The following is a 27,031-nucleotide window of genomic DNA, read 5'->3' on the forward strand; positions in this document are numbered from 1 at the left end:
ACCCCTGGGATGAATCTTACTTGCTTGTGGTGTATAATTTTCTTGATGATTAGACTGTTTTACAGCATCTTACTGAGGATTCTTCCATCTATGTTTTGTAGGGAGACAGTCCTGTACTTCTTCTTTTTTTTTTTTTTTTTTTTTTTTTTTTGGTTAGATCTTTCTCTGGTTTTGGTATCAGTGCAATGCTTGCTTCCAGGAATGAATTTGGGAGTATTTCTTCCCTTTCAATTTCTTTAAAGACTTTTAGAAGTAGTAGTAGTAGGTCTTCCTCTAAATTTCTTGTAGAATTCAGCAGTGGATCTGTCAAGGCCTGGGCTCTTCTTTGCTAGTAAGTTTTTAATGAAATCTTCAATTTCACTAGCTGATAGTGGTTTATTTAGAATTTTTATATCTTCTTGATTCAGCTTTAGTAACTCCTATGTATCTAGAAATCTGTCCACTTCTTCTGTACTTTCAATCTTATTAGAATAAAGATTCTTGCAGTAGGTACTATACTGATGATCTTCTGGATTTCTGCAGGATCTATTGTGATTTTACCCTTTTCATTCCTAATTGCATGGATTTGAGTCTTTTCTTTCCTTTTTTCCATAAAGTTGGCTAAGTGTTTGTCAATTTTTTATTTAATCTTTCAAAGAATCAAGTCTTTGTTGATTCTTTGTATTGTTTTCTTAGCCTCCATTGCATTAATTTCTGCTCTTATGTTTATAACTCCCTCATACAAGCTTTGGGCTTGACTTGCTCTTCTTCTCCTAGGAGGTTGAGGTTCAACATTTGGTTGTTAATTTGAGCTAGCTCTTTTTTTCTGACATGAGAATTCATCTGTATAAATTTTCCTCATAGGACTGCTTTTATTGTGTCCCAGAAGATCTGGTATGTTGTATGGTCATTATTATTTAATTGTAGAAATTGTGTAGTTTCTTCGTTAATTTTATCTGTCACACATTGTGTTCAAGAGGGTGTTACTTAATTTCCATGTGTTCATGACATTCTTGTGGTTTCTTCTGACACTGATTTCCAATTTAATTGGACTATGGTCAGATAATATGCATGGGATAATTTTAATTCCTTTGCATTTATTTAAGTAGGTTCTATGAGCTAGTATATGGTCTATTTTGGAGACTATTACATGTGCAGTGGAAAAGATTATGCATTCTAGTCGATCTGTCCATTTGTGGCAGTGTGGTATTGACATTCCCCCAGAACAACTGTATTAGTGTCTATTTGATTTTTCATGTCCATTAATATTTGTTTTATGTACTTGTGTGGACTGCTATTTATTACATATATATTTACAACTGTTATCTCTTCTGCTTGGATCATTTCCTTTCCAAGGATATAGTGATCTTCTTTGTTTCTCTTAAACAGTCTAGGTTTGAAATCCATTTTGTCTGCAAATCGAATAGCTACCTCTGCATTTTTCTGGGTTGCTATCACATAAAGTATTTTTTTCCATCCTTTGACTTTCAGAATATGAATTTCTTTTTTAATTGAATGTGTTTCTTTTATGCAGTGTATTGTCAAATCTTTTTTTTTTTTTTTAGTTTTTCTCTGGTACCGGGAACCGAACTCACGACCTTGTGCTTGCCAGACAAACGCTTTGCTGCTGAGCTAAATCCCCAGCCCAGTATTGTCAAATCTTGTTTATTGATCCATCCTGCCAGTCTGTTTCTTTTGATTGGTGAATTGAGGCCCTTAATATTGATGGCTATAACTGATATGTATTGACTTATCCTTGCCATGTTATTTTTTTGTGGTTGGCTCCTTTCCCCCTCCCCCTGTTTGTTTGCCTTGCCTAGTGGATTCATTTTCTTGGGGTTTATGAAGTTGTAGTCCTTGTTATCTCTTTCTAGAATGTCCTTCAAAAGATTTTGGGGTGCTGGTTCAGTGGCCATGAATTCCCTCAGGTGTTCTTTGTCATGGAAGTATCTTATTTTTCCATGAATTTTGAAAGATAGTTTTGAGGGGTACATCAATCTAGGTTGGAGGTTGTTTTCCTTTAGGGCTTGAAATACTTCACTCCAAGCTCTCCATGACTTTAAAGTTTGTGTTGAGATGTCAGCTATGATTCTGGTGGACTTTCCTTTATAGATTGTTTCTTTTCTCTAACATTTTAAAATATTCTGTTCTTCTGTTGAATTTCTGGAATCTTGACTATTATATGCTTTGCTGTAGATTTATTTTTATCATGGGTAATTGAAGCTCTAGAGGTCTCACTTATTTGTATGTCAAATTCTTTTTTCCATGCCTGGGAAATTTTCTCCTATGATGTCTGTGAACAGATTTTTTTTTTAAAAAAAATTATTTGTGCTATCTCCTACTTTATCATTGACTCTGGTCAGTCGTATGTTATTTTTCTTTGCATCATTTAACAGCTGTTGGATTGATTTCTCATGGTCCCTTGCTACTTTTAAGAAATGTTTCTTCTCAAGATTGCTAACCAGTAGTTTGTCTTGTATGTCTGAGATTATGTCCTCACATTAGTTTATTATGCTGTGGATACTTTCAATGGAATTTTTAATCTCCTGGATATCTGCTTGAATCTGTTTTATGAATTTCATTTCTTTCCTACATTGGGCATTCATGGTTTCCATCATTTATCTAAGCTCATCTCTTTTTAAATCTCTATCTGCTCTAGAGTCACTAAGCATGTTCTTCCTTTTTTGTGTGGTATCAGAAATCAAACTCAAGACCTTGCAATTGCCAGACAGGTGCTGTGGCACTGACCTATATTCTCAGTCTGCATGTTTTTCATTATGGTCACCATCTCTGCAGTTGTCTGAGAAATTATTTCTGATTTGATTTTTTTTAGAACCTCATTCATTTGCTTTTTTGTTGCCACCTTAGAGAGGCCAGGTGGCTGGCTTTGATTGCTCCACTTCATTATTCCTGGTTTAGTCTTTGGTGAACTAGATGTCTATGGTTGCATCTTGTTTAAGTGTCTTCTCATTTTCATTTTTTAGTTTAATTCTTGGGTTGATGCTTGTAAATTTCCTATGGTAAGTGGCTTTATTGTTAGTATTTAGGACCCTTAGGAAAAGATTACTTCTTAGAGATGTCTTTGAGATGTAACTGGCCTTTGGGTTTTGAGTCTATTGCAAGATGCTATCTACTCAATTTATTGAGGATTAGAAGTTGCATCCTACTTGGCCCAACCTTTGGTTCTTTGATACTGGGCTACACTATTTTCTGTGACCCTTAGGCAGTTTCAGCCTTTGTATAACAGAAAGAACAGCTGGTTAAAACAATTATACCGCTTTGTCTAAAGTGGTACAAACAGCAACAATAATAGCATCAAACACAGTCTAAAAAAATGACAAATTGAGGTAACCATTAATTTGCTACTTTTAACCATATGAATTAGATTTGTGGTTATACAACAAAATCTAAAAAAACCCAGAAAATTGTATGCAGTAAATAAGGATGATTATGCAAACTGGGAAATTGGTGCAGAAGACAGGAGGGAAAGAGAGAATGAAGAAATAAAGGGAAGATCAGAACAACAACCACAAATAAAACCACAAACCACATCCACACTCATATAAAAACAAGATCAAACAATGAAGAGAAAAATATCTACCAAACAACCAACCAACCAAACAAACAAACAAAAAACAAGAAAAGGGAGAAAGAGAGAGGAAAAAAAAAGTCCACTTCAAGGTGTGTCTCTGCTGTCACTGGTAGACAACATTTGGAAATAGAGTCCAGCAGTAGCTTTACAGTGGGGCAGTGGATAATCTCAGTGAACCTGCATCCTTATTTCCCCTGAAATTCAGGCTAGTTTCTGGCCAAAAGGCTGGGACCTGACCCATTCAGCCTGTAGCACTCAGTGCATTTTCTTTGGGCTTCAGTTTAGCTGGAACCACAGCATGGAGCCAGCAGTTGTCCTGAGTTCCAAGCTCAGTTTGCATTTTCCAAAATGGTTCCTGGCCAATTGTCCTCTCTCACAGGATGGCCAAGTCCACTCCATTAACCAACCAATGCAGTCCACAGTGTCCACTCCTCTGTTGCACGGCTACCTCTCTCTGTGGAGGCCTCTGGGCTTGCTAGTAGTCACTGTGTGTCCACAGGCTTGAACTGCTCCTCCCACACAATAAGTCCTGACTCAGGGAGGAGGTGCTGCCCACCACCTCCTTCTTCTTTGAAGCTGCTCTCTGTGTTCTCCCTGTTGGCTTCAGTTTTCACTTCAGATCCTTCCTGTGTCCAGAGGATCCACTTCCCTCCCTCTTCTTTTCCTTGCATTTCTTTATTCCAGTGTCTGGATAGTAAATCTCAGAGAGGCTCTTTCTCTGCTGCTTACCACTCCATCATCTTCTCAGAAGTCCTATTTATCCTATAAGCTATATGATTACTTATTTAACTGTTCTACTGGAGCTTTCCCCCCAGTACCTACATTGCAGACACTGGCTAAGCATTGGACATATATCATCTCACTTAATCCTCGTCAGCCCTCTGAGGTCAGTACTGTTATCTACATTTTTTATGAAGAAAATGAAGCTGAGAAACGGGTTTTGACCTGAGATCTTTCTGATTTTATACTCTGTACTCTTTACCACTACTGTATGCTTAATATATACTACAGTTAAGGGATTTAGTGCTCAAACGCCTGTGGAACACCTAAAAGAGAATGTGGAACATCCAATACCATCCTAATACTCTCTACCCTCCTAATTTGCTTTGTTTTTTCCACTTAACATCTGATATACTGTGTGTTTTACTCATTTTTCCTCTTCTAGCACAGAATATAGGATTCAGGAAATGGGGGTTTGGTCTGTTTCATTCGTTGCTATTTTCTCAGTACCTGAAACAGTGCCTAACACATAGCTGGCACTCAGAGGAATGGCACCTGTTGGAAAATGAACAAAACTTCCTGGCATAAAGTAATAAATATTATGAGAGACTTTAGACATACCAATAGTTGCTCTGTACTCCAGTCTTCTTAGTTTCCACTGTAATCAATGACAGTATGAGGTATGAATCAATAATTCACTGATTTTTTTCTGTACCAGACATTGAGCGCAGAGTCTACACACTGAGCTACATCCCTAGACCTTTTTAATCTCTATTTTTGAGATAGGGTCTACCTAAGTTGGTAAGTTGCCCAGGTTGGGCTCCAATTTGTGATCATCCTGTCTCAGCCTCCCAGAGGGCTGGAACTAAAAGTGTGTGCTACTACACCCACTTATAATCCACAGACTTTGGAACAAAGAATGTTTATATTCTAGTCAATCCCAAAAAAGAGGGAACCCAATCCACACATCCAAAGTGCTTGCTCAGAAGCAACAAAGTGTCAAACTTTATTCACTTGTTTAAAGTTATTAAGGAGAATACAGTCATATAGACCTGTTGTAGGACTGAGGCAGAGCTAGCTACATCTTTGAGTCATTGCAACCTAGAAGTTTGGGCCCATCAGGATCTGTTGGAAAGGCCGCTAGCAACAATCTCCCAGAAAGGAATCCACGGTACCACTAGCACAGCCATAAGTGGGTAACTTTAAAACCAGGAGGACAGCCTGATAGAAGCCTGTCTCAGCATGGGATGGGAACTGTAAAATCTTCTGGAAAGAATGTATCTGAGGGAGAGAGCCAGGTGTGATTACCCTGACCCAGGAGCAAAGCTTTAACTGTCAGAGAAGATCAAGATGCTGCATGTTCAGTATCATTACTCCTAGTCTCTAACTCACTCCAAGCAAGTGTCTGCACCCTAAAGAACATGAGGGCCAGACTTTGACTCTCCCTGGAGTCTCTAACAGAGGGCATCACAAAGGGAGAGAGCCATTTGCTTCATTCAGCTGCATTCCTCCTAGTCGCAGAGCCCAGAAGGCATTGGTGACTCCCTCAAGTCTGAAAATAAATAGCAGGTGAGACTTCTGGGCTTGAAGAAGTAGTCAAGAGTCTTAGAGACTAAGCGGGGGACTTAGCAGGGAATACCTGCCATGTCTACCACGTGGGTGGCACAGCATAACAGCAGAGCAGCTGTCATGCATGAATGGCAGTGGAGCTGCACAGCAGAAGCTGGACCCAACATTGGATGTAGCAGTGACTCTGGACATACCCATTGAACAAATGGCAAAGCAGTCTCATCCACAGAGTGAAAACTTGGATTAGCAAACAATGGTGTCACTTGGGAATGAGGTGGTTCCCAGGCTTAGGAACATTTAGGCCACCCCTAAAAGGATGTGCATGGTAGAAAGTTTGCTGAAAACCTAAACTGTTGAGTTACTTGCAAAAGGCCAGAGCCTGAACACTGGGTTTATACACAGAAAAATCTTTGAGTCGCTCCTTTCAACAGGATACCATCTCCCCAATTATCTAATCATCGTACTATTCATTGGTTTCTGTCTCCTTCTTCACAAGTTTCCTTTGCCATCTTCCTGACTTAGAAATTTTGTTGGCTCTGAGAGACTAAATTAGATGGGAAGGTAAAACATAGCCATGCAAAATTAGGGCAAATGAGTGAAAAATAAAGCCTTAGATATTCTAGGCTAACTCAAATGAGTCTCTTTCAGACAGCAGGGTAAGGGAGGGGAAAGACTTAGGCAGTGGAAGAACAGGGAGAAATACTTGGTTATCTCACAGAAACACTCATGCAAGTGACTTAGTGCAGCAATGAGAAAGTTGGATTAAATGAGCCTTAGACTTTAAGTTCCTTGGAATGATTATGCTCTTCAATGCTAAAGCCAGCTTTGTTCATTAATGAAGGTCCTGCATGAGACTCATACCATGAGTTTTATTCTGTGGTATGGCACTTTTGATAGGGAGTGAAAATTTAACTGCTACTAGGTAAATGGTTTTTGAACAGTAACACCAACTGGGAGGGTAATTTTAGATTTACAGGGATGATGGGGATGTTTGTTTGATTACAATACAACCTGGTATTTTCATCAAGCTTTTCCACAAAAGGATCCATATACCTTGGAAAGATGATCACATTTCTTTCTACAAAATCTCAATTGAGCAAAACCTTCAGAACCTGATGGATTGAAACAATAAAAGTTTTCCTGTTTTCATCTTTCTCAGAGGTCCTTTGTGCCAGCGGAGGACTCCAGTATATGCTACTTAATGATGTATGATTGCACTTCGGAAAATGTAAAAAAAAAGTTGCTTTATGTACTTTATAATAAAGATTTATTATTCATAGACATGGAAGGGGGAAGGTAGGTCTTTGAAGCTGCTATTTGTGGTAACTCTATAAAGGAATGAAGAACTGAAGATGTTGATATTTCCTTCTTAACTTTATATCCCTCTTACAGTGCATTTTTTCTTTTTCCTTTCAACCCCACAGCCTTGCTCAGTGGTAGCAGGGGGTGATGATGGGGTGGAGGGCACTGTGATTCCAGACTTTTAAGCAGAGATAATCAGACTTTGATAAGCCCATGACTTTGCTGTGTTTTTTAAATCCTTGCCCTAAGAATTTGGGATTGGGACACACAAAACTGGAAAATGAACAGGAACCAAAATTGTTTTCCTCTTCCCACTTCTATCTACTTATCTGTGGTGAAGAACTGTCTCTTGCTGAGAAGCTCAAAGTTTAATAAAGACAACCTTGAAGGCAGAACAGTCTAAAAAATCTATTAACAGGAATTTGATTTAATCATGGAACATGGAAACATGAAAAGAATGAAAAAAGTTTCCATGAACTGATCATTTCTAAGAGATACTAAGAGTAAATGTATACAAGAGATAATACCCCCAATTGTATAAGAAAGAATATATGTTCAGACCATTTACATATGTTGGGGGTTAACTCTACCATTTCTATTTTGTTTTATTTTCCATTTTTCTTTTCCTATGTCTTCCTTTGAGTTATCTGACAATTTTTCTAGGATTTAATTTTAACTTATTTGTGATGTCTAGAGTATTATTTTATACAATTTTCTTAGTGTTGTGTGTGTGTTTGTATGAGAGACAGAAATGAGACAGAAAGATTTATCATAGTCTATTGATACCAGTCACTCCTTTCTAATTTGAGTATAGTATGGAAATATTACTCTTATTTAGTTCCCTTTTCCTCTCACTTTTAATTTTGTACCAATCATCATACATATTTCAAAAAATTTATGCAGAAAAGGAAATCTTTTGTATTTACTCATATTTTTTCTCCATTGCTCTCTCTTCCTGATGACCTAAGATTCTTTGTCATTTTCATTCTTTTGGAGAACTTCCTTAAGCCATTAAGAATAGATTTGTTGCAGACAGATTCTTTCAGATTTCCTTTATCTGATAATTCATTTCCTTTTAAATCTTGAAATACAGTTTTATCAGATATTGAGTTTGTAGTTGACATTTCTTTTCTTTCAGCCCTTGAAAAATATATATTCTTCTAGCTTCTGTTGCTTCAGATGAGTAACAAGCTGTCATTCATTTTTTTTCCTATAGATAACGTGTTGCTTCTCTCTGACTGCTTTCAGGATGTTTTCTTTGATTTTAGCTTTTAGAAGTTTAATTATTTTGTGTTTGACATAGATTTCTTTGGGTTTTTCCTGATAGGATTCACCCAGGTTTTTGATTCTAACTTTATATCTTTTGCCAAATTTGGGCAAATTTCAGCTATTAACTCTTTGAGGGCTCTTTGAATTTCATACTTTTTCTCCACATCATCTAGGACTCCAATACTACAAGTGCTAAATCTTTTGTTACTTCCCATAGGTTGCTGAGACTGTTCATTTTCAGTTTTTTTCTTTTTGTTGTCAGACTAAGTAAATTCTATTGCTCTATCCTCAACTTCACCGATTCTGTTCTCTATCACTTCTGTTCTACTGTTAAGCTCACCCATTAGTGTTACTTTTTGTTATCTCTGAGTTCTATAAACGTATTTATTTTTAAAACAACATTGAGATTTTCTATGCTTTCCCTTGCTTCAAGATTTTTTTTTTTTTTGGTAATTACTTGTTGAATCTTTCAAAGTATCTGTCTCATGTCAGTGTAGGAATCAGATGATAATCTTTCTCGTTCAAGTTGTGATTTTCTTGATTCTTTTTATGATGGATGATTTTATTCTATGAGATATTTCTACTCTAGGTTCTGTTCAAATCTTTTATTGTAATAAGTAGTCACTGTGCTTAGGTTTGGCAAAGCCCTAGCTTACTTTCATGGGTGTTCAATGACAACCTACTTTTCTGAGGTTTATGGCACTAATTTGGTCTGCATGGTTTGTCTCCTGCTGTGAGGTGCCCACAGTCCCTGTTGACGGTTCCTGCGGAGCTGAAATGGACCAAAAGTACTTCCTGCGCTGGGTGCCTATTGTGGCAGAATCTCCCTCCCCAGTGTCCTCTATTAAGTGACATCTCTGAGAGGAAGAAAGGAGTCTCAAGCTAGTGAGAAAGGAAAGCACTTCTGGCCCGTTATTGTTGGGGAGACTTTCATGCAGCACCTCTTACTGTCTCTGTGGGCTTGTCTAATGTTGGCAGGATACTTGTACAAGCTGAAGGAAGAATAAGTCTATCCACCTGTTTTCCATTGTTAGCTTGGATGTTGGGAAGGGGCTCCTGGGTTACCATCTGATGGGTGGGGGTAGAGAAGCTATACAATGCTCTGCTGCTGTATTGTTCATTTGGTCCTGAGGTTCCTCTTTCTAACCTTCAAGTTCTCTTTTGGTGTCATGCTATTTCTAAGGGTTTCAGCCATGCTTAGCAGGGCAGTGCAGATAAATCTATGCCCTCTTGCCCAGAGTGGAAGTTCTTTATGTCTGTTCATATAAGCATAAAATCTTCTAGATGGTATCAAAGAATTAATGCTATTTCCCTGGAGGAAGTTCCAGGGGCATAAGAGGTTAGGGGGAGTTTTTTTTATATACCTCTTTGTACGTTCTCATTTTAGTCAAGTAAATATAAAAATAAAATGTAAAAGAAAAAGCCTTCTAACTCAAGCTTGTTTCCCAGAAGACAACCAAAGATTGTAATGGAGATCAAACAGCTTATGGATTCAACAGTTGGTAATTTTATTAAATTTCACTGAGTTTTAATTTCACTATGTTGTCACTGCTGTGATCCAGACCCCTGAATATAAGAATAATATTCTCAGTGGATTTGAAGCTTGCTCATACATTTTGAATAACTTGCAGAATACAAATGTGCTATTTAGATAGAAGTAGATGCTTTTGGCAGCATACTAGTACCCTAATCAGCTGAAAAAATATTTGTATGACATTAAAACAAAATTAATAGCAAGGCACTGATTACATGAAAAGACTTTGCTGTAATTATTAAACTTGCAAACAACTCAGTATAATTAATGACTAGGATATGACCTGAAATTTTAGCTTAAAAAATTAATAAAGGCAATTAAAAATCACATTGGTAAAGGGAAGTAGTTTTTAAAGAATTACAAGATAGTGGGTATAACTTTTCCTCCTTGTTTGGGGAGCATTTTTGGAGCTATTAAGCTTGCAACAGAGATGCTTTCATTCCCATGCCAAAGCCCTTGCATAATAGCTCAGCCTGAAGCCTTAAGAGCACAGGATAAGCATCTTCATACAAGGACACCCATCAACAGGGGCCCAGGCCTGTCCTAGCCAACTTCCTTTGGAGTAACTCTAGGGAAAAATGACACAAAAACTTCTCTTCCCTATCCATTAAGTAAAATATAAACTCGAAGATTAATATCAGGACCTACCATTTTCACAGAACTATTTGTATCCAAATGGCAATTTATGCTGTTGGCATTTATCCTTCAATACAAGCTTCTGTTTTTTTGTTTGTTCACTTGTTTGTTTTTTGTCTTTTGAGACAGGGTTTCACGATTCAGTTCAGGCTGGCCTTGAACTCACTTTATAGCCCAGGCCACTCTCAAACTGCCAGAGATCTTCCTGCCTCAGCCTCCTGCGTGCTGGGAGTACAGGTGTGTGCCACCACGCCCGGCCAATAGAAACATCTTGAAGGCATTTAAGGTTTCAGAGTTTACCATATGGTGAAGCCCAATATAGGCCAAAGAATTTTTTATTATATAATAGATGATGATAGATAATTCAGTAAATATTTGTGGGCTAGTGATTTGGAAAAAATAAGCTGACTTCTATCTCATTTTTTAGATTAAAAAAAAAATCTCCAAATAGACCAAAGGTTTAGTGTAAAGGCAAAATTATAAATGTATTAGACAGAAATTAATATATTATGATATTGTAATTGGGCAAAGCTTTTTAACTGTGACAGGTAAAACAGGAGCCATAAAGGAAATGGCTAAATGTATATAAATAAGAATTTTAGATTTATATACGTGAATTAAAAAAAGAAAAAAACTCAAAATGAAGTCAAGAAGTAACATTAAAATTATATTTTGATCCACCTATTTCCCATGAAGGCATACCTTTATTCTACAATAAGCAAATAACTGGAAATATGCATCATGATTTATACACAGACATATTAAATATAGGGAAAAATAAAAGAACTTGTATATTAAATGATAGCTTACAAAATAATGAAATAAATTAGAGAATAATCATAGGCTGCAACCATTAAAAGTCAGTAGCATCGAGATATTTTCATTATCAGACATTAAAAAGATAGTTGGAGAATATAGATTAATTTAAATTTTAAATATCTTCTCTAGAAAAAAGATGAAGGAAATAAAATATCAATGTTAATTATTTCTAGGGTAGAATTATGGATAAATGTTACTGTTTTCTTTTTTCAAATTTTCTCCAATAATTTTTTATATTGTCTCTATGTACTTATTCCTTGGAGCATTAAATTAAAAGCTTTTTCACTTTTTCCTCAATGTAGCTAACAGTATAAAATCAGATATAAAAGATCAAATTTAAGGGCGTAAATAGCATAGTTTATAAGATAGTAATTATGATAAATCCTTTTTTATCAAAGAAAGAAAGAAAGAAGGGAAAGAGGGAGGGGAAAGATCCTTTTACTATATTTGGAAATGTATCACATGGGTTAGATTATAGCTATTGGTTGTAGTTCTCTCTCCTCTTTCTCTCTCTCTCTTTCTCTCTCTCCTCCCTTCTCTCTCTCTCCTCCCTCCCATCTTTCCTCCCTTTCCCTTTCTCCTTTCTCTCTCCCTCGCTGTCCCTCCTTCTCTCCATCTTTTTCTCTGTCTGGCCTAAATTACTGCTACCCTCTCCTAAGGTTTGGTATTATTATAGACAGTTAAGTTAGGTAGAAATATTGTAGGCAGTCAGAGAGGGGTGGGGTCACATTACAACTATGGCCAGAGGTACAACTGTTGGAGGCCAGGCTTAAAATAAAGACAAAAGGACCACGCCTGCATGCCTCCTGGAGAGATAAATAATAAATGAACATTAACATCTAGGTACACTTGCTACATGGCCAGTTTCCTATTGGATCAATATTACCTAAATGGTCAAACATGTAACCTAGCTGGCTGCTCATAGTTTTGTCCTGCTTTGTGCCCACCTTATGACTTTGTACCTCTCTTGTGATTTTGCTCTATAAAACTTCCTCTGTAAAGTGGGGTCTTTGGCAACCCACTTGGAGCCCCTCTAATCTCTCAGGAGCTATTCCTACTCCCCAATAATTTTCCTACTGTTAACCTCCATTGTCCCTCAGAATTCATTCTTCAATTTTGAAGAATGCAAACTTGGCATATCTGACATCTATCAGGTTGAGAGTTACATTTATTTCCCCTATATCACGAGAGAATTATTTTGTAAAATCATTATTGTTTTATATTGCAGAGCAGGGAACACAGGGACCAAAGTAGGATTATTTGATCTTGGCCAGAAGTTTATGCCTTTAACTGCAGCTACTTGCCAGTTACAAAATAACCACTACTAGTAGCATAGGAACTATCACCACGGAAGTGCATCTGTACCTGTAGGTTTTCTTAATCTCTTCATTTGATGCTCCCTTGTGCAGACCAAGAGTTTCATACAGAGTTTCTCCCGTCGTTGACATAGACCGCTGTCTTTGGTTAGGTAGGTTACATGCCATTTTCTCAGGCTGAAAAACCAAAGGGAAGAATAGCCCTGAAGGTTATGCACACTAAATTCCTCTCTCTAAAGGAGAAAGATGGTCCACTTCTAAACTTTACAGAATGACAGTGTGAAGTATACTTGTGTGGTGCTGCAACATGAAGCGAGAAAACTGCAAAGACTGATAAGCAGAGCTCCCACTCAGGGGATCGAAGGATATGGGCAGCATACAGATGGAACACGGCCTCATCCACACGGTTACGTTGAAGACAATGCTACCTAAACATGTAGCTGATTCAGAAGTGTTAAGAATCAATCCTCAAATTTTAGGCAAATTTAAGTATTTCATTTTACTTTGGGTAGAATTTGTATAATTTCTTTTTTGTATATTTTCCAAATTTAGCCAACAATTTTATTCCAACTCTATTGAGCTAGCCAGTGGACAACAGTTAAAAATATAAAACAATCCCCCCTCCTTTTTTAAATATCAGGAAAACATTCCTGGTCTCTTCTGGAACTTAGGTTAGAGTGCCTCTGTAGCTGTCAAGTCCTAGACCTCCCCCTCGCCCCATTACTCCTGGGTGCTGCCCTAAGAGGGCTACTTTTCCTGTGATCTATTCAGAAAGGGTTAGGCTACTGGAGGTTGTTAGGAGCTACTTGTCTGCTGTATTATTGTTTCGGAGGCCTCAGAGACACAAGCACACCGACGGAGCTTTCCTATATCTACCATTTAGCACTGACATCTTCACCTAAGCATCGGGTAATACTCACCCAAAAGACTATCTTAATGTTTTAGAAATAATGCATATAATACCTGCAGGACATAGTAAGTGCAAAGAAAAAACAGCAACTATTTTTACAGAAGGCAGCATAGTGTGCCATTCAGAGAGTGCACTGTAGTCAGACAGACTATAGATGTCAAAAGATATAAAATTTCAGTTGGAAGAATATGCTCAAGAAAGTTCTTGTAAAGTATGGTGACTGGGGCTGGGGATTTAGCTCAGCAGCACAGTGCCTGCCTGGCAAGCGCAAGGTCATGAGTTTGATTCCCCGTACCAGAAAAAAAAAAAACAAAAAAACAAAAAAAAAACACATGGTGACTATAGTTAATCATTATGAATTATAGTCCTTATAATTCTTAAGACAGTAGATTTTAGCTGTTGTCACCATAAAAAAGCTAAGTATGTGAGACAATGGCTCTGTTAATTAGCTCAATTTAGCCATTCTACAATGTATACCTATATCAAAATATACTGCTTATTATAAATATATACAATTTTGTCAATTTATATAATTTAATTGCATCAACATCATAATTCAAATTCTTTGAACTTAGAGGTTATCTAGGCATTTCAACAAGTATCTTTTGAGTCATTTTGGCCAGAACTAATTATAGTAGAAATATCTCTGCCAATTAGTTCTCCTTTATCTGAGGAGCACATAAGTCTTCATGGCAACATGGGCTATCGTCTATATCACCATGAATTTCTTCACCATCATACCCTGAGCTCATTAGTGGCTGGAAATCTGCAAGACCTAGTGTAACCTGATGAAAGTACACAAGGTATGATTGAAAAATATGGTAAATAAATTTTAAAAAATTATTACAGTAAAAGACACATTGTCATTATTTTTTTCACATTGTCATTAACATTCCTTGCTTTTAATATATGTGTCCTATCAATCTTGCCACTTTCTGAAGCGGTTATAGAAGTCCTTTCCTTCTGAATCTTTTTTAGTTGTGTTGTCATGGATACCTCGATATCCTGAATTAATTCAGAAAGTTTACCTTTCATGGTCATTTTGACTTTGCAAAGAGCCAGAGGTTATGCAGTGCCAAATCCCATGAATCCGCTGATGGGGACACACTGTAATGTTTCCATGAGCCTGCCTTTCCATTGGATGACAACAGCATTCACAGTATTCTTTGATCATACCTCGTAAAGACATGAAAGGAGACTTCCAGAAATGCTTCAGAGAGTGGCTAGAATGATGGGATAAGTGTGTGTACAGAAAGGGAGAGCATTTTGAGGGGTAGGTGTTTGCAATGTGTCCTTTAATTTAATAAATTCTAAAACTTAAATAAATTCAGTGTATATTTTGACCACACCTCATAAATGTCACTGACAGTTATTGAATGTTTTTGCATTGTTATTTAAAAGTGTGCTGAGACATGGGCACACAGAGAAAAATAAATTCAGAGGCAAAAGCTGGATGGGCCATGTAAACACTACTCAGGGAAAAAAGAGCCTAAAGGTTTAAGTCCCACTGGGTGGGCAGTTCTCCCTGAGAGAAACCCATGCAGCAATTTCATCTTGATGTTCTTAAACATTTGACCCATCTAACTCCATGCACAACAAGCTGCCTTGTAATTTTGTTTTGGCATCTTATGCAGATCTTCACTGAGAAAGAGAATAGACTGATCACATGTTCTTGCGCTGGCCCATATGACAATTATGTCCCATAGTGAGTGAATAAATTGGCATTCAGATGATTTGTCTTTTCCTGAGGTCTGCCCACAAGGATGGCATAGAGCCATATGTTGACATAAGTGATCTGATCCTATATGTAAACTAAGGGGAGTTCCTAAAGGAGAATTAGGAAATAAGTTATTTAAGAATGCAGGAACTTTTGTTGTGGGCCTGGTTTGTAAGCCAGATAAAAATGAACATTCCTGGCTACTGAGTCAAAACTACCTGAGGCATCTCTGGATGGCCCTGGCTATTCTCAGAGTTATGGAAACCACATCATGCATAGTCCTATATCCTTCTAATCTTTGCTAAACTTGCTCCTGCCACCTACGGAAGAAATAAAACAAAACTACTCTTTTCTCTCCATTCCAAAATTCATGGTTCTTACTTTTTTCTTCTTTCTGCTGAGTAGGTGGTGATAGAAATGGGGTGCATTAGACTTATTAGGCACCATTTTTGCTAGGTACACCAATACCTGTGAGCAAAGCAGCCTCAGCATTGACATTCATGCATATGACAGGGAAGACACTGAGGTTCCTGGAGGTTAGAGTGCAGCACCTGGTCCAGTATCCTTTCTACTCAGCACTAAGACAACCCAGGGATCCTGGCAAGTCCTTTTGCACCCTCAGAAAATTTTTTCTAAGGCTGCACCCTTCCAATTTATCCCAGGTGCAGAACAAGGGAAATGGGCTTTGAGAGGGCTATATTAAGCACTTCAGAGAACAACCCTGGAAGCAGTGTGGGATTCATGTGTCCATGCTTTAGACCATGGTTTTCTCCACTCCCCTTTCTAATGCAAAGAGGAAGGCAGATTCTGCTTCTCAGTTTCATACATAGAAACTCATGCAAAGATGTAGTAATAAGTTTTTCCTTTGGTTTGTTATTTTCCAAGTTGTTATTTCATTTAGAAATCTAACAACATCATAATTTATTTCTGTTAAGTGAAATCCAGCAGCTGACTAGTGCTTTAGGTGTGGATGATTACTCAGAATGGGTGGCACAAAAATTTTAGTTTATTGTCCTAGTTATCTTATTCCCCAAAATTTTCATTTTAGATAGAGAGTACATCTTAATAAACACACTTTTAAAAAAGTCTATTTGCATTATATTGGAACATAAGAAATTGGTCAGTGTAGTTACTAGTTAACTTATTCTATAGATTGAAACATAAACGATTATAAGATTGCTTTGTGCATCAGGCCACAACACACTTTTCTGTCTCCTTGATGAGCTAGAAACCAGACTCTTCATATATTATTGATTTAGATGACATTTAGTCATCTAAATTACTCTATATCTAGAAGATATAGAGTAATATGTTGAAACTCTTCATGTACAAAACTATATTATGCCCTGAGACATACTAACTACAGAGTATTCAAGACATACTAACTACAGAGTATTCGAGATATACTATAAAAATCTTCCTAAACAACTTTAAATAAATAATGGAGCCATAACCATATTTAAGACCTTATATATAATACAATAATAGTAATATGAATTCTTTTTTGTAGTCTTTTGAATTCTAATATTCTTTTGCAAAAGTTAATTCTTCATTATTTATTCATAGTCCTTCATCTATAAGCTACATAATGGGAGTGTTTCCATGTAGAGTCATTAAATAAATTAGTTTTGATCGCCTATGATATAACAGTCTTCTGAGCTTAAAATGACATTCGAGCTGCCATTAATATATAATTTCTTAGCACACTGACCCCTGTAAGTCACTACCAAGTCATATGCAGTTCACCTATTTCTGGGTAAAAGTTATTGAAAGAATGTACAACACCCTGATGATGATGAGCAATGACTCAACATAAGTGTCTTAAATATTCTAATCCCAGGAGTCCTAAGAATGATGTTCTACATTGTTCATGTTGAGAACAAATTTTCCCTTGAAAGTGAAAGAACAAAAAAAAAAAAAAAAAAGAAGTGAAAGAAGCTTCACCTGTATCTACTATGTGAATTTTGAAAAGTGGGAAAACAGTCAAACTATGCCTTTCTTAGCAGGATCCCTCCATGACTGAGAAAATGGATGTGGGCAGAGTATATTAGCCCCTTAAACACAGAGAACACAGTTTTGTGGCTGTCACTGGGGAAACCAACATACTGCACTATTTTGTTAATACTTCTATGATTCCTTTACAGAAATCTACTTAGTAGAGCAAAATCTTCATAATCAAAATCATGTATCTTTAAGCTACACATACATCCAAAATGCTCACCCTGTATTTTAAAATAACCACTCTTCCTAGTATGATTACTTATTTGCTATTTGAAAATAATTGCCTCTTAATTGCATTAGTGTTCATATAATCAGCGACTGAAGGTGGGGCAATTCAGAAATGTTACAAATAACCCACAGTACCTGTTTCTCGGACTCCGATTCTGTTCTCAAACAGGAGCAATTTGCTGTTTTCAATTGGCCTGGAAGTAGATGTGCAAAGAATTAAAAGAAGGGAATAATGAAAGGAGCTATTCCATACCTGTTCCACTCTTTCAAAGTGAAAGGTTGCTCCTTTCCATCATTCCCAGGCAGAGGTAAGCAGGTTAATGGAATCAGGTTACTTTTCATTTGTTACTCTATCGCCAACTGGTTATCCTCTGGAAAACACAACAAAGAGAGAATAAAACATGCATGACCATACAGTTTGCTATTACAAGGCATCCAGTGATACCAAAACGAGTGAGAGCTACATCCACTTCTCATCCTTTGTCAGCTGATGCTTGGCTCAACCAACACTATGGTGGAACTGCCCTCAATGTTTCCAGCAGGATTTTCCATTGGGAAAACATGCTAATTTCCTAGCCTGCAGAGTGAGTTCTTTCAAATTGTAGTCTTTTTGTTTTTTTTTTTTGGTTTTTCTCCGGTACCGGGAACTGAACTCACGACCTTGCGCTTGCCAGGCAGGCGCTTTGCCGCTGAGCTAAATCCCCAGCCCCTCGTAGTCTTTTTGATTGAAGGCTAATACTAATCAGTTGATTTGAAATTGCTGGAAAGATCATATAACCTTAATTAGGGGGAAAATCTAATTGCTCACTACTCTTTACATCAGCACATTTCACTCTAATATTGGCTAAGAGGCAATGAGTTACAGTTTAACCTCTTGCTAAAACAATGCCCAATTGGTCTTATAAAAAGTCAGGAGAGAAAACGCTTTTTAAGATTTCAAGTTCTCAGTGATTGAAAAACTCTTAAATGAAACACGCACTCATTTAGAACCTGAGTGTAGCTCCCTAGGCTGAATGTGAAGTTTGAGTGTTGTTTAGCAGACAGGTAGCAAAGCCTGAAGCTATTTTATGTGAACATTTCAGAACATTTTTACCTCTAGAGGGCAATGGGTTTTTAGTTACTTAGGAATGAAAAGCTATTTCTCATAGATCCTGATTTCTAGCTAGAATTTGGAAGCAGCTCATCAAAATGCAGAAAAATGATATGGTGGGGCAGAAGGAGAGGAATGGGGCGAAGGAGAAGCAAGAGTGGAATGGAGAGGGAGAAGGGGAAAATAACACAGAGGCCATAATGGTGCATACCCAAGGCTAAGGCAGGAGGATGTCAAGTTTAAGACAAGCCTGGGAGAGACCTGGGCGAGAACTTAGTGAGACCTTCTCTCAAAAATAAAAAGGGAAATGGATATAGCTCAGAGGTAGAGGACTTGCCTCATATGTGCAAGGCCCTGCATTCAGTCTCCTGTGCTGCAAAAACAAAGTAGCAGACAAAAACTGAAGAGAATTAAATTTTCAAGTTCTAGCATCCCTTCAGCTTAATGTCAATGTCTTTCAATAACATGAAAAGAATTTCTGTATTAATAAGGTGAGGCTACACTAGCTTTAAAAATTACAGGTGGTGCTTCAAATTCAGTTTAATAAGAAGTAATTTTAGTAAAATCCATTACTTTTGGACAATTACTCTTGTCACTAATTTTTTAATGTATTTGTATAAACCATTAGTTTTTTTAAAAATTAAGTATTGTATAGGGAAGACATCATGGCAGCTTATCAGACTTACCTTTCTTCTACTCTGCTGGGAATGGTCTCATCAAGGAGCATAAGGGAAGAAGGTAGAGAGAGAGATTTGCTTGGAAGGAGAACATGGGCCTAAACTGATTTCTGGACCAGCTATTTGGAAGCACTCTAGACTTCCAGGAAGATGGCAAAGTGACGAAGAGCAGAGAGACAGTCTCTCTGAGATTTGGTGTCCAGACACTGGAATATAGCAATGCAAGGAAGAGAAGAAGGAAAAAGTTTGGCCCCAGGACCCAACAAGGATCTAATGCAAGAATTAAAACCCACAGGGAGAGCAAAGACATACTTCAATGAAAAAGAAGGAGGTGGCAAGTGGCACTTTCTCTCCGAGCCCTGACTCATTGGTTGGGAGGGGTGGCTTGAACCTGTAGATGCACAGTGTCTGCTGGTGTCCCCAGAGGCCTCTGTGGAGAAATGCACTAGTAGAACTGAGTAGTGGATAACACAAATTGCAGTGGATGGTGCATTATTTAGGTTCAGACATCCCCCAGGGGAGGGTGATTTGCTGGCAGCCATCCTGGAGAGGGACCAATTGAGCTGAGAACTCAAAGCAGCTGCAGGCTGGCTCCATCCAATGGCTCCAAGTGTCAGGGTAAGGTAGAACCAAATTCAAGACAATAGGAGATCAAAGAGCTGAGTTCAAGCTGGTATGAGGCACAGAGACTGTTGCAGGCAGAATAAGTCAAATTTCGGCATCACAGCCAGAAACCAGATGAACCTCAGTGGAACTAAAGGTGTAGGCTTGCTGGGATTATCTGCTGTCCTGCCAAAAATCTATGACAGGTTTGCGGGGATTAATCAACACAGATCTGGACTGTGCCTGCACAACTGTCTACCAGTGACAGCAGAGATATGACTTGAAGTAAATACTTTTTTCCTTCTTCTTTTGTTTTTGTTTTTATTTTCTTCTCTTTGTTTTCTTTTTCTTGATTATTCTTGTTTTTTATATGAGTAAAAGTTGTTTCTGGATTTTGTTGTTGTTCTGTCCAGTTCCTATTTATATTTCTTCCTCTTTTTCTTTCCTGATTTCTTTATCAGTTTCCCAAAATTTGTATAATCTTTCTTAGTCCTACAGCTTTGTTGCTAATCTCTTCCTTTTCTTCTATTTCCCTATTTTTTCCCATAGCCCCTTTAAAATTTTCTCCCTTGAGGCTAAAATTACCATACTGAGAGCATATTTACTGGATACAATTTTCTAATTTGTTTTAGATTTTGTTACATAACCACAAATCTAGTTCATAAGGTTAAAGGTGGCAAATAAATAGTTAACAAAATGTATCATTCTCTAGACTGTGTTTAATGCTATTGATACTGCTGATTGCACTTCTTTAGCCAAGGTGACACAATTTTTCTAATCAGTAGTTCTTCCTGGTATGCCAAGACTGAGATTGCCTAAGGGTCATAAAAAATACTATAGCCTGAGTGCCAAAGAACAAAGGTCAAGGAGAAATAGGCAGCAATTTGTCATCCCCAATACATCAAAGAGGTAAGATCTTGCAACAGACTCAAAACCCAAAAGCCAACCACACCTGGAAGATATTTCTGAGAAGTAGTCATTTCCTAAGGATTCTAAAGACTAGCAATAAAACTACTTGCCATAAGAAATTTATATGAACCATGTCAGGACTTAAAAAAATAGAAAATGAAAAGACACTTAAACAAGATGCAACCTCAGAATTCCACTCAATAAAGGCAAACCCAAGGAGCAAAGAGGTGGAAAAACTCTAAACCCACACTCTTGTACTCTGAAGTGGTAAGAGAAAAAGTAATAAAGCAGGTGAACAAAATTCTACAGAAAATCAAATTGGAAATAATTTTTAAGATAACTTCAGAGATTGTGACCATAATGAAAGACATGGTTAGTGACTCTAAAATAGATACAGATAAAAAATAGTGGAGCTTAGGAAAATGATGAAAGTCATGAACATCCAATATGGGAAAGAAATAGAATCCATGAGACAGATTCAAATAGATATCCAGGAGATTAAAAATTCCACTGAAAGTATACTCAGTGTGAGGACAGGATATCAGATACAGAAGACAAGATTATGGCTAGCCATCATGAAAAGAAAGATTTCTTAAAAATAGCAAGGAACTATGAAAAATCAATCCAAAAGCCACTAGATGATGCATAGGAAAATAACGTAGGATTGACCAGAGTCAATGGAAAAGCAGGAAGTAGGGAAAATGACATAAAATACCTGCTCACAGAAGTAATGGCAGAAAACTTCCCAAGCAGGGGGAAAGGAATTTGACACACAGTTAAATGAGGCCTATAACACTCTAATTAGCCATTATAAAAACTACAACAAGGGACAAAATAGTCAAGATTCCAGAAATCCAACAGAATAAAATATTAAAAGCTGTTAGAGAAAAGAATCAAATCACCTATAATGAAAAGCCCATCAAAATCACAGCAGATTTCTCAACACAAACCCTCAGGTTAAGGAGAGTGTGAAGTATTTCAAGTCCTAAAAGAAAACAATCTCAAACCCAGATTGATGTACCTTGCAAAGCTATCAATATTCCTAGAGAAATAAGATACTTCCATTACAAAAAAAAACAGAGTAAATTCATGAACACCAACTAGCACTCTAAAGTGTTCTGAAGGAGGGCTGGGGATTTAGCTCAGCGGCAAAGCGCCTGCCTGGCAAGCGCAAGGTCGTGAGTTCGGTTCCTGGTGCCGGAGAAAAACCAAAAAAAAAAACCAAAACAAAATAAAGTGTTCTGAAGGACATTCTAAAAAGAGAAAAGAAGAACTACAACTCCATGAATTCCAGCAGAATGAATCTACCAGGAAAGGCAAGCAATTAAATAGAGGGGAATAAAAGGGAATCAACAATAAGAAAATAACATGAGAAGGAAAATTCAATACATATCAATTATAACCATCAATGGTCTCAATTCACCAATCAAAAGAAACAGACTGGCAGAATGAATCAATAAGCAAGATGCAGCAATATGCTGCATAAAAGAAATATATTTAATTCAAAAAGAAATTCATATTCTGAAAGTCAAAGGATGGAAAAAAATACTCCATGTGACAGGAATGCAGAAAAAAGTAGGGATAGATATTCTACTTGCAGACAAAGTGGATTTTTAAGCTGTGACTGATTAAGAGAGACAGAAAAGGTCACTACATCCTTATAAAGGAAAAAATTCAAGAGAAAAAGATAACTATCATAAATATATATGCACCAAATACTATTTAGCACACCCAACTATATAAAACAAATATTAATGGACATGTAAAATCAAACACACTTTAATACAGTTCTAATGGAGGGTCTCACTACCCAGTGTTACAAATAGACAGATCACCTAGACAAAAAAAGTTAACAAAGAAACTAAACCAAAGTTTTTAACAAATGGACTCAGTAGATGTCTACAGAGTGTTCCAGTCCACAATATCAGAATGCACATTTTTCTCAGCTACACACAGAATGTTCTCCAAAATAGACCACATACTAGCTCATAGAACATGCTAGTAAAGGCAAAGGAATTAAAATTATCCCATGCATATTATCAGACCATAGTGCAATTAAATTGGAAATCAGTGTCAAAAGAAACCACAAGAATGTCATGAACACATGGAAATTAAGTAACACTCTCCTGAGCAACCCAATGTGTCACAGATAAAATTATTGAAACTAGACAATTTGTACAATTAAATAATAATGGTAATACAACATACCAGATCTTATGGAACACAGTAAAAGCAGTCCTATGAGGGAAATTTATGCAGATGCATTCTCATGTCAGAAAAAAAGAACTAGCTCAAATTAGCAACCATATGTTAAACCTCAACCCTCTAGAAGAAGAAGAGCAAGTCAAGCCCAAAGCTTGTATGAAGAAATTGTAAACATCAGAGCAGAAATTAAAGCAATGGAAGCTAAGAAAACAATACAAGGAATCAACAAAGACTTGATTCTTTGAAAGACTAAATAAAAAATTGACAAACAGCCAACTTTATGGAAAAAAGGAAAGCAAAGACTCAAATCCATGCAATTAAGAATGAATAGGGTAAAATCACATGGATCCTGCAGAAATCCAGAAGATCATCAATACAGTACCTACTGCAAGAATCTTCATTTTCATTTTCATCTAATAAGATGGAAAATCAATTTTTTGAAAAAACAGATTCCTAGATACACAGAAGTTACTAAAGCTGAATCAAGAAGATATATTTAAAAATTCTAAATAAACCAAAATCAGCCAAAAACGTTGAAGATTTCATTTAAAAACCTACCAGCACAGAAAATCCCATGTCTTGACAGATCCACTGCTGAATTCTACAAGAAATTTAGAGGAAGACCTAATACTACTCCTCCTCAAACTCTGCAATGAAATTGAAAGGGAAGAAATACTCCCAAATTCATGCCAGGAAGAAAGCATTACACTTTACATTACATTACAGGACAGTCTCCCTAATGAACACAGAAAAATCCTCAGTAAGGTGCTGGCAAATAGAATGTAACAAATCATCAAGAAAATTATACACCACAAGCAAGTAAGACTCATCCCAGGAGTGCAGCGATGGCTGTACATACACAAGTCAATAAATATAATACACTGTATTAATGGAACCAAAGACAAAAATCACATGATCATATCAATATATACAGAAAAAGCATTTGACAAAGCTCAACACCCATTAGTGATAAAAACTCTACAGGAAGTTGGAATAGATGTCTTTATCTCAATCTGATAAAAGTCACATATGACAAACTAACAGCCAACATCATAGTAAACAGACAAAAACTGTACGCTTTCACTCTAAAATGAGGAACAAGACCAGGATGTTCACTGTCACCACTCCTATTCAGTGTAGTTCTGCAAATCCTAGGCAGAGTAGACAAGAGAAAGAAATAAAAGGAAGAATTATAGGAAAAGAAGTTACATTATTATTGTTTGCAGATGACACGATATATTACATAGAAAAACCCCAAAAACTCCACCAAAAGACTCCTAGAGTCAATAACCAAATTCAGTAGCATAGCTGGATAGAAAATCAGCACTCAAAAATTGGTCACATTCCTGTGCATGAATAACAAACTCACTGAGAGAGAAATGAGGGAAACAATAACACAATAACATCCAGAAAATGAAATAGCTAGGAATCCACCTAAAGTCTGCCTGATGTGGTCAATAAAGACATGTGGGCTACTTTTATAATCTACATCATTTATATTATTAATACTATCATATGTGGAGCTGATAGCATTAGTTTGTAAATTTTAAAGAGATAATCTTGTCAAGATTCCTTGAGTTAAGTGAATTTAGGAAAAATGTAGATGATTGCTTCGATTGTGTAAAATGAAGAAGCAAGTTGGCTACCACTCCAGCAGTATTTCAGATGTAAATATTGAATAATTTTGCCAACTTCTCCATAAATTAAGTGTCTCAGGAAAGCAAATTGATTAATTCCCATTATTATGTTTTATAATCTTTGAAAGCTAAAAATATCCCCTTTAAAGAGAAGTTACAATGAGGATGAAATTTTAATGTGCCAAAATCTGTGAATACATAGGAAACATAGAACCATAAAAAATTAAAGGGAAAGAACTATATTAGAACTGTCCTAGAAACACTTAGAAAATTTTTGAGAATTTTGATGCTTTTGGACCCACCCAAAATCTTTCAGAGTGGGGCTGGGCTTGGGCATTTTTTAAGGCTCCTCAGGTTGTTCTGAAGAGCTACTCAGGTTAAGAGCTGCTGTTCACCACGTAGCAGAGAGATCTGTCACAAAAGGTTCTTCAGTTAAGTAATGTGGAAAATGCCTTCCACTAGGCAACTCTCTGGAGGAATTTTCCATTGTCCAGAATTCCTAAAGACAACATTTACTGACGATAATAACACTTGTGTGATTAGGCACAAAATAAAATTAGGTTTCACACAGTTTTCCACAAGGAAGAGTTTCTAAACATAACATTCCTCTTTCTTAGACTCTCAGCAAGTCACCTCCTTTAAGCCTATGTCTCCTTTGCAAGACTGATAAAATGCAGACATTTTTAATCTCCCAGACTATTTACTGAATGTTTATTACAATCTGTCAAAAATTATACTAGGAACTTTGATACACCCAGATTATTTTCTAGGGTTATTTTGAGCACTTGTTAAGAAATTATTCTCTCCTTGCCTCCCCAAATCAGAACCATGTACACCAGAAGAGCTTTAAGAATTTCACTGTGCAGTCTTGGCAAATCTTATTCCAATTTTATGATTTATCAATAGGTTGAGTGAGTTATACAACATAAAAATTGCTGTCCTGTTATCACGTAGTTCAAGGTACTATACTAAGTGTGGTAGGATTCAGAGGTGGTGGTGACAATTACAGCAATAATGATGAAGGTGATCATGATAATAATGACGGTGATCGTAATTAACACATTAGATTATCTCATTTAAAGGCTACAAAAATATTAGGTGGTAAAATAATGCAATATCTTTTTCTTTAAACTCTGACTTAGCTCAAAATGGTATCACAATTTTACTGATTTCATATTATTATTGAGATATACTCTCTTTGCCTGAACTTTAGTCAGACTTTGCCCTCTAGGATTTGATCTTTGTGTCCCTCTGCCCTGCATCAACCTGTTTAAGGAAGGAAGACTTATGCTATCAGTCTAGAGAGAATCATCAATCTTTAATAAACCTCAATACCTCATCAACCTTTTCATCCACCACTCTTGATATCCGATAACCCTGACCTGACTATGTTAAAAACTCTATTAGGTCTGTTTAACCAGAATCTTCCCTAATCTTGGTGCTTCCTTTTACAGTTTCCCATCTTCTGACCTCAACCCTTTTACTTCCGTACTGTATGTAGAATGGAGCCCAGTTCTACAGTGATGTCTCTTTTCCTCTATGATGCTTGAATAAAGCAGGATAAAAATTCCTGTTTCTAATACTTAAACGAAAAACAGTATAAAGTGGATGCTTTCACTTGCATTTAATAAAAGAGAAATATATGTTGTGAGAGGTTAAATGAGTTTTCCTCAGTCACCAGCCAATAAAGAGTGGGCTCAGCCTTTGAAACCAGGCTGACTGATTATGTAACTAAACTCTAACTCTTAGAGTTTTGCTTAGAGCTGATAATTCCAGAGGACCTCTGCCTGATATATTTTCTTGTTTATCAATATGTACCTAAGACAGGTGTATATAAGCTCAAGGGAAAAAAAACAGTTATAGCTTTAAAGAAGAAACATGGGGAATGAACATGTCCACTAATAAGGTTCAACTTGCAAATCTAATGTTAAGGACAATATCTTTTTGGTTAAGGAAAGCTCTAAATCTGAGAACTGTGTCACTGAAAAAATACTGACAGAGTATTATCCCCTGCTAGGAAACATAATATGTATTTCACATGTGTAAAACTTAAACACTTTGTTGCTTGCTTACGGTAAGCAACTGCTGTAATAAACCAAGGCTTCAGGCCCAACAGATGTGTTTATTTTACAAAATGTATGTAAATATAACTTTGGCCCATGATTTTGCCAGTAGTTGTTCCTGTTTCCATTAGCCCAAGGTGTTGTTTATATTAGTAAAAAGAAGAAGAAGAAGAAGAAGAAGAAGAAGAAGAAGAAGAAGAAGAAGAAGAAGAAGAAGAAGAAGAAGGAGAAGAAGGAGAAGAAGGAGAAGAAGGA

General features: G+C 36.8%; 1 protein-coding gene across 4 annotated transcripts in view; it reads right to left on the reverse strand.

Annotated features, from left to right (window-relative positions):
* The window catches only part of Dnajc5b (DnaJ (Hsp40) homolog, subfamily C, member 5 beta), a 92,564-nt gene that overhangs the window by 41,590 nt on the left and 23,943 nt on the right, over positions 1 to 27,031 (reverse strand). For 3 of the 4 annotated variants that reach the window (XR_001235494.1, XM_013518139.1, XM_013518140.1), the window contains 2 exons: positions 17,846 to 17,963; positions 12,786 to 12,913 (listed from right to left, as the gene is read on the reverse strand). Coding sequence is in view for 3 of the 4 variants with exons in the window: in XM_013518139.1 (XP_013373593.1) it covers positions 12,786 to 12,904 (119 nt within the window). In the remaining variant the exon portion in view is untranslated. Of the gene's footprint in view, positions 1 to 12,785; positions 12,914 to 17,727; positions 17,826 to 17,845; positions 17,964 to 27,031 lie in introns of those variants that run through there. The other variant, XM_013518142.1, reaches the window with a different exon arrangement.

Source organism: Chinchilla lanigera, unplaced genomic scaffold (genome assembly GCF_000276665.1).
Source record: "Chinchilla lanigera isolate Chin_1 unplaced genomic scaffold, ChiLan1.0 scaffold00043, whole genome shotgun sequence".
In the NCBI taxonomy this organism is placed as follows: domain Eukaryota; kingdom Metazoa; phylum Chordata; class Mammalia; order Rodentia; family Chinchillidae; genus Chinchilla; species Chinchilla lanigera.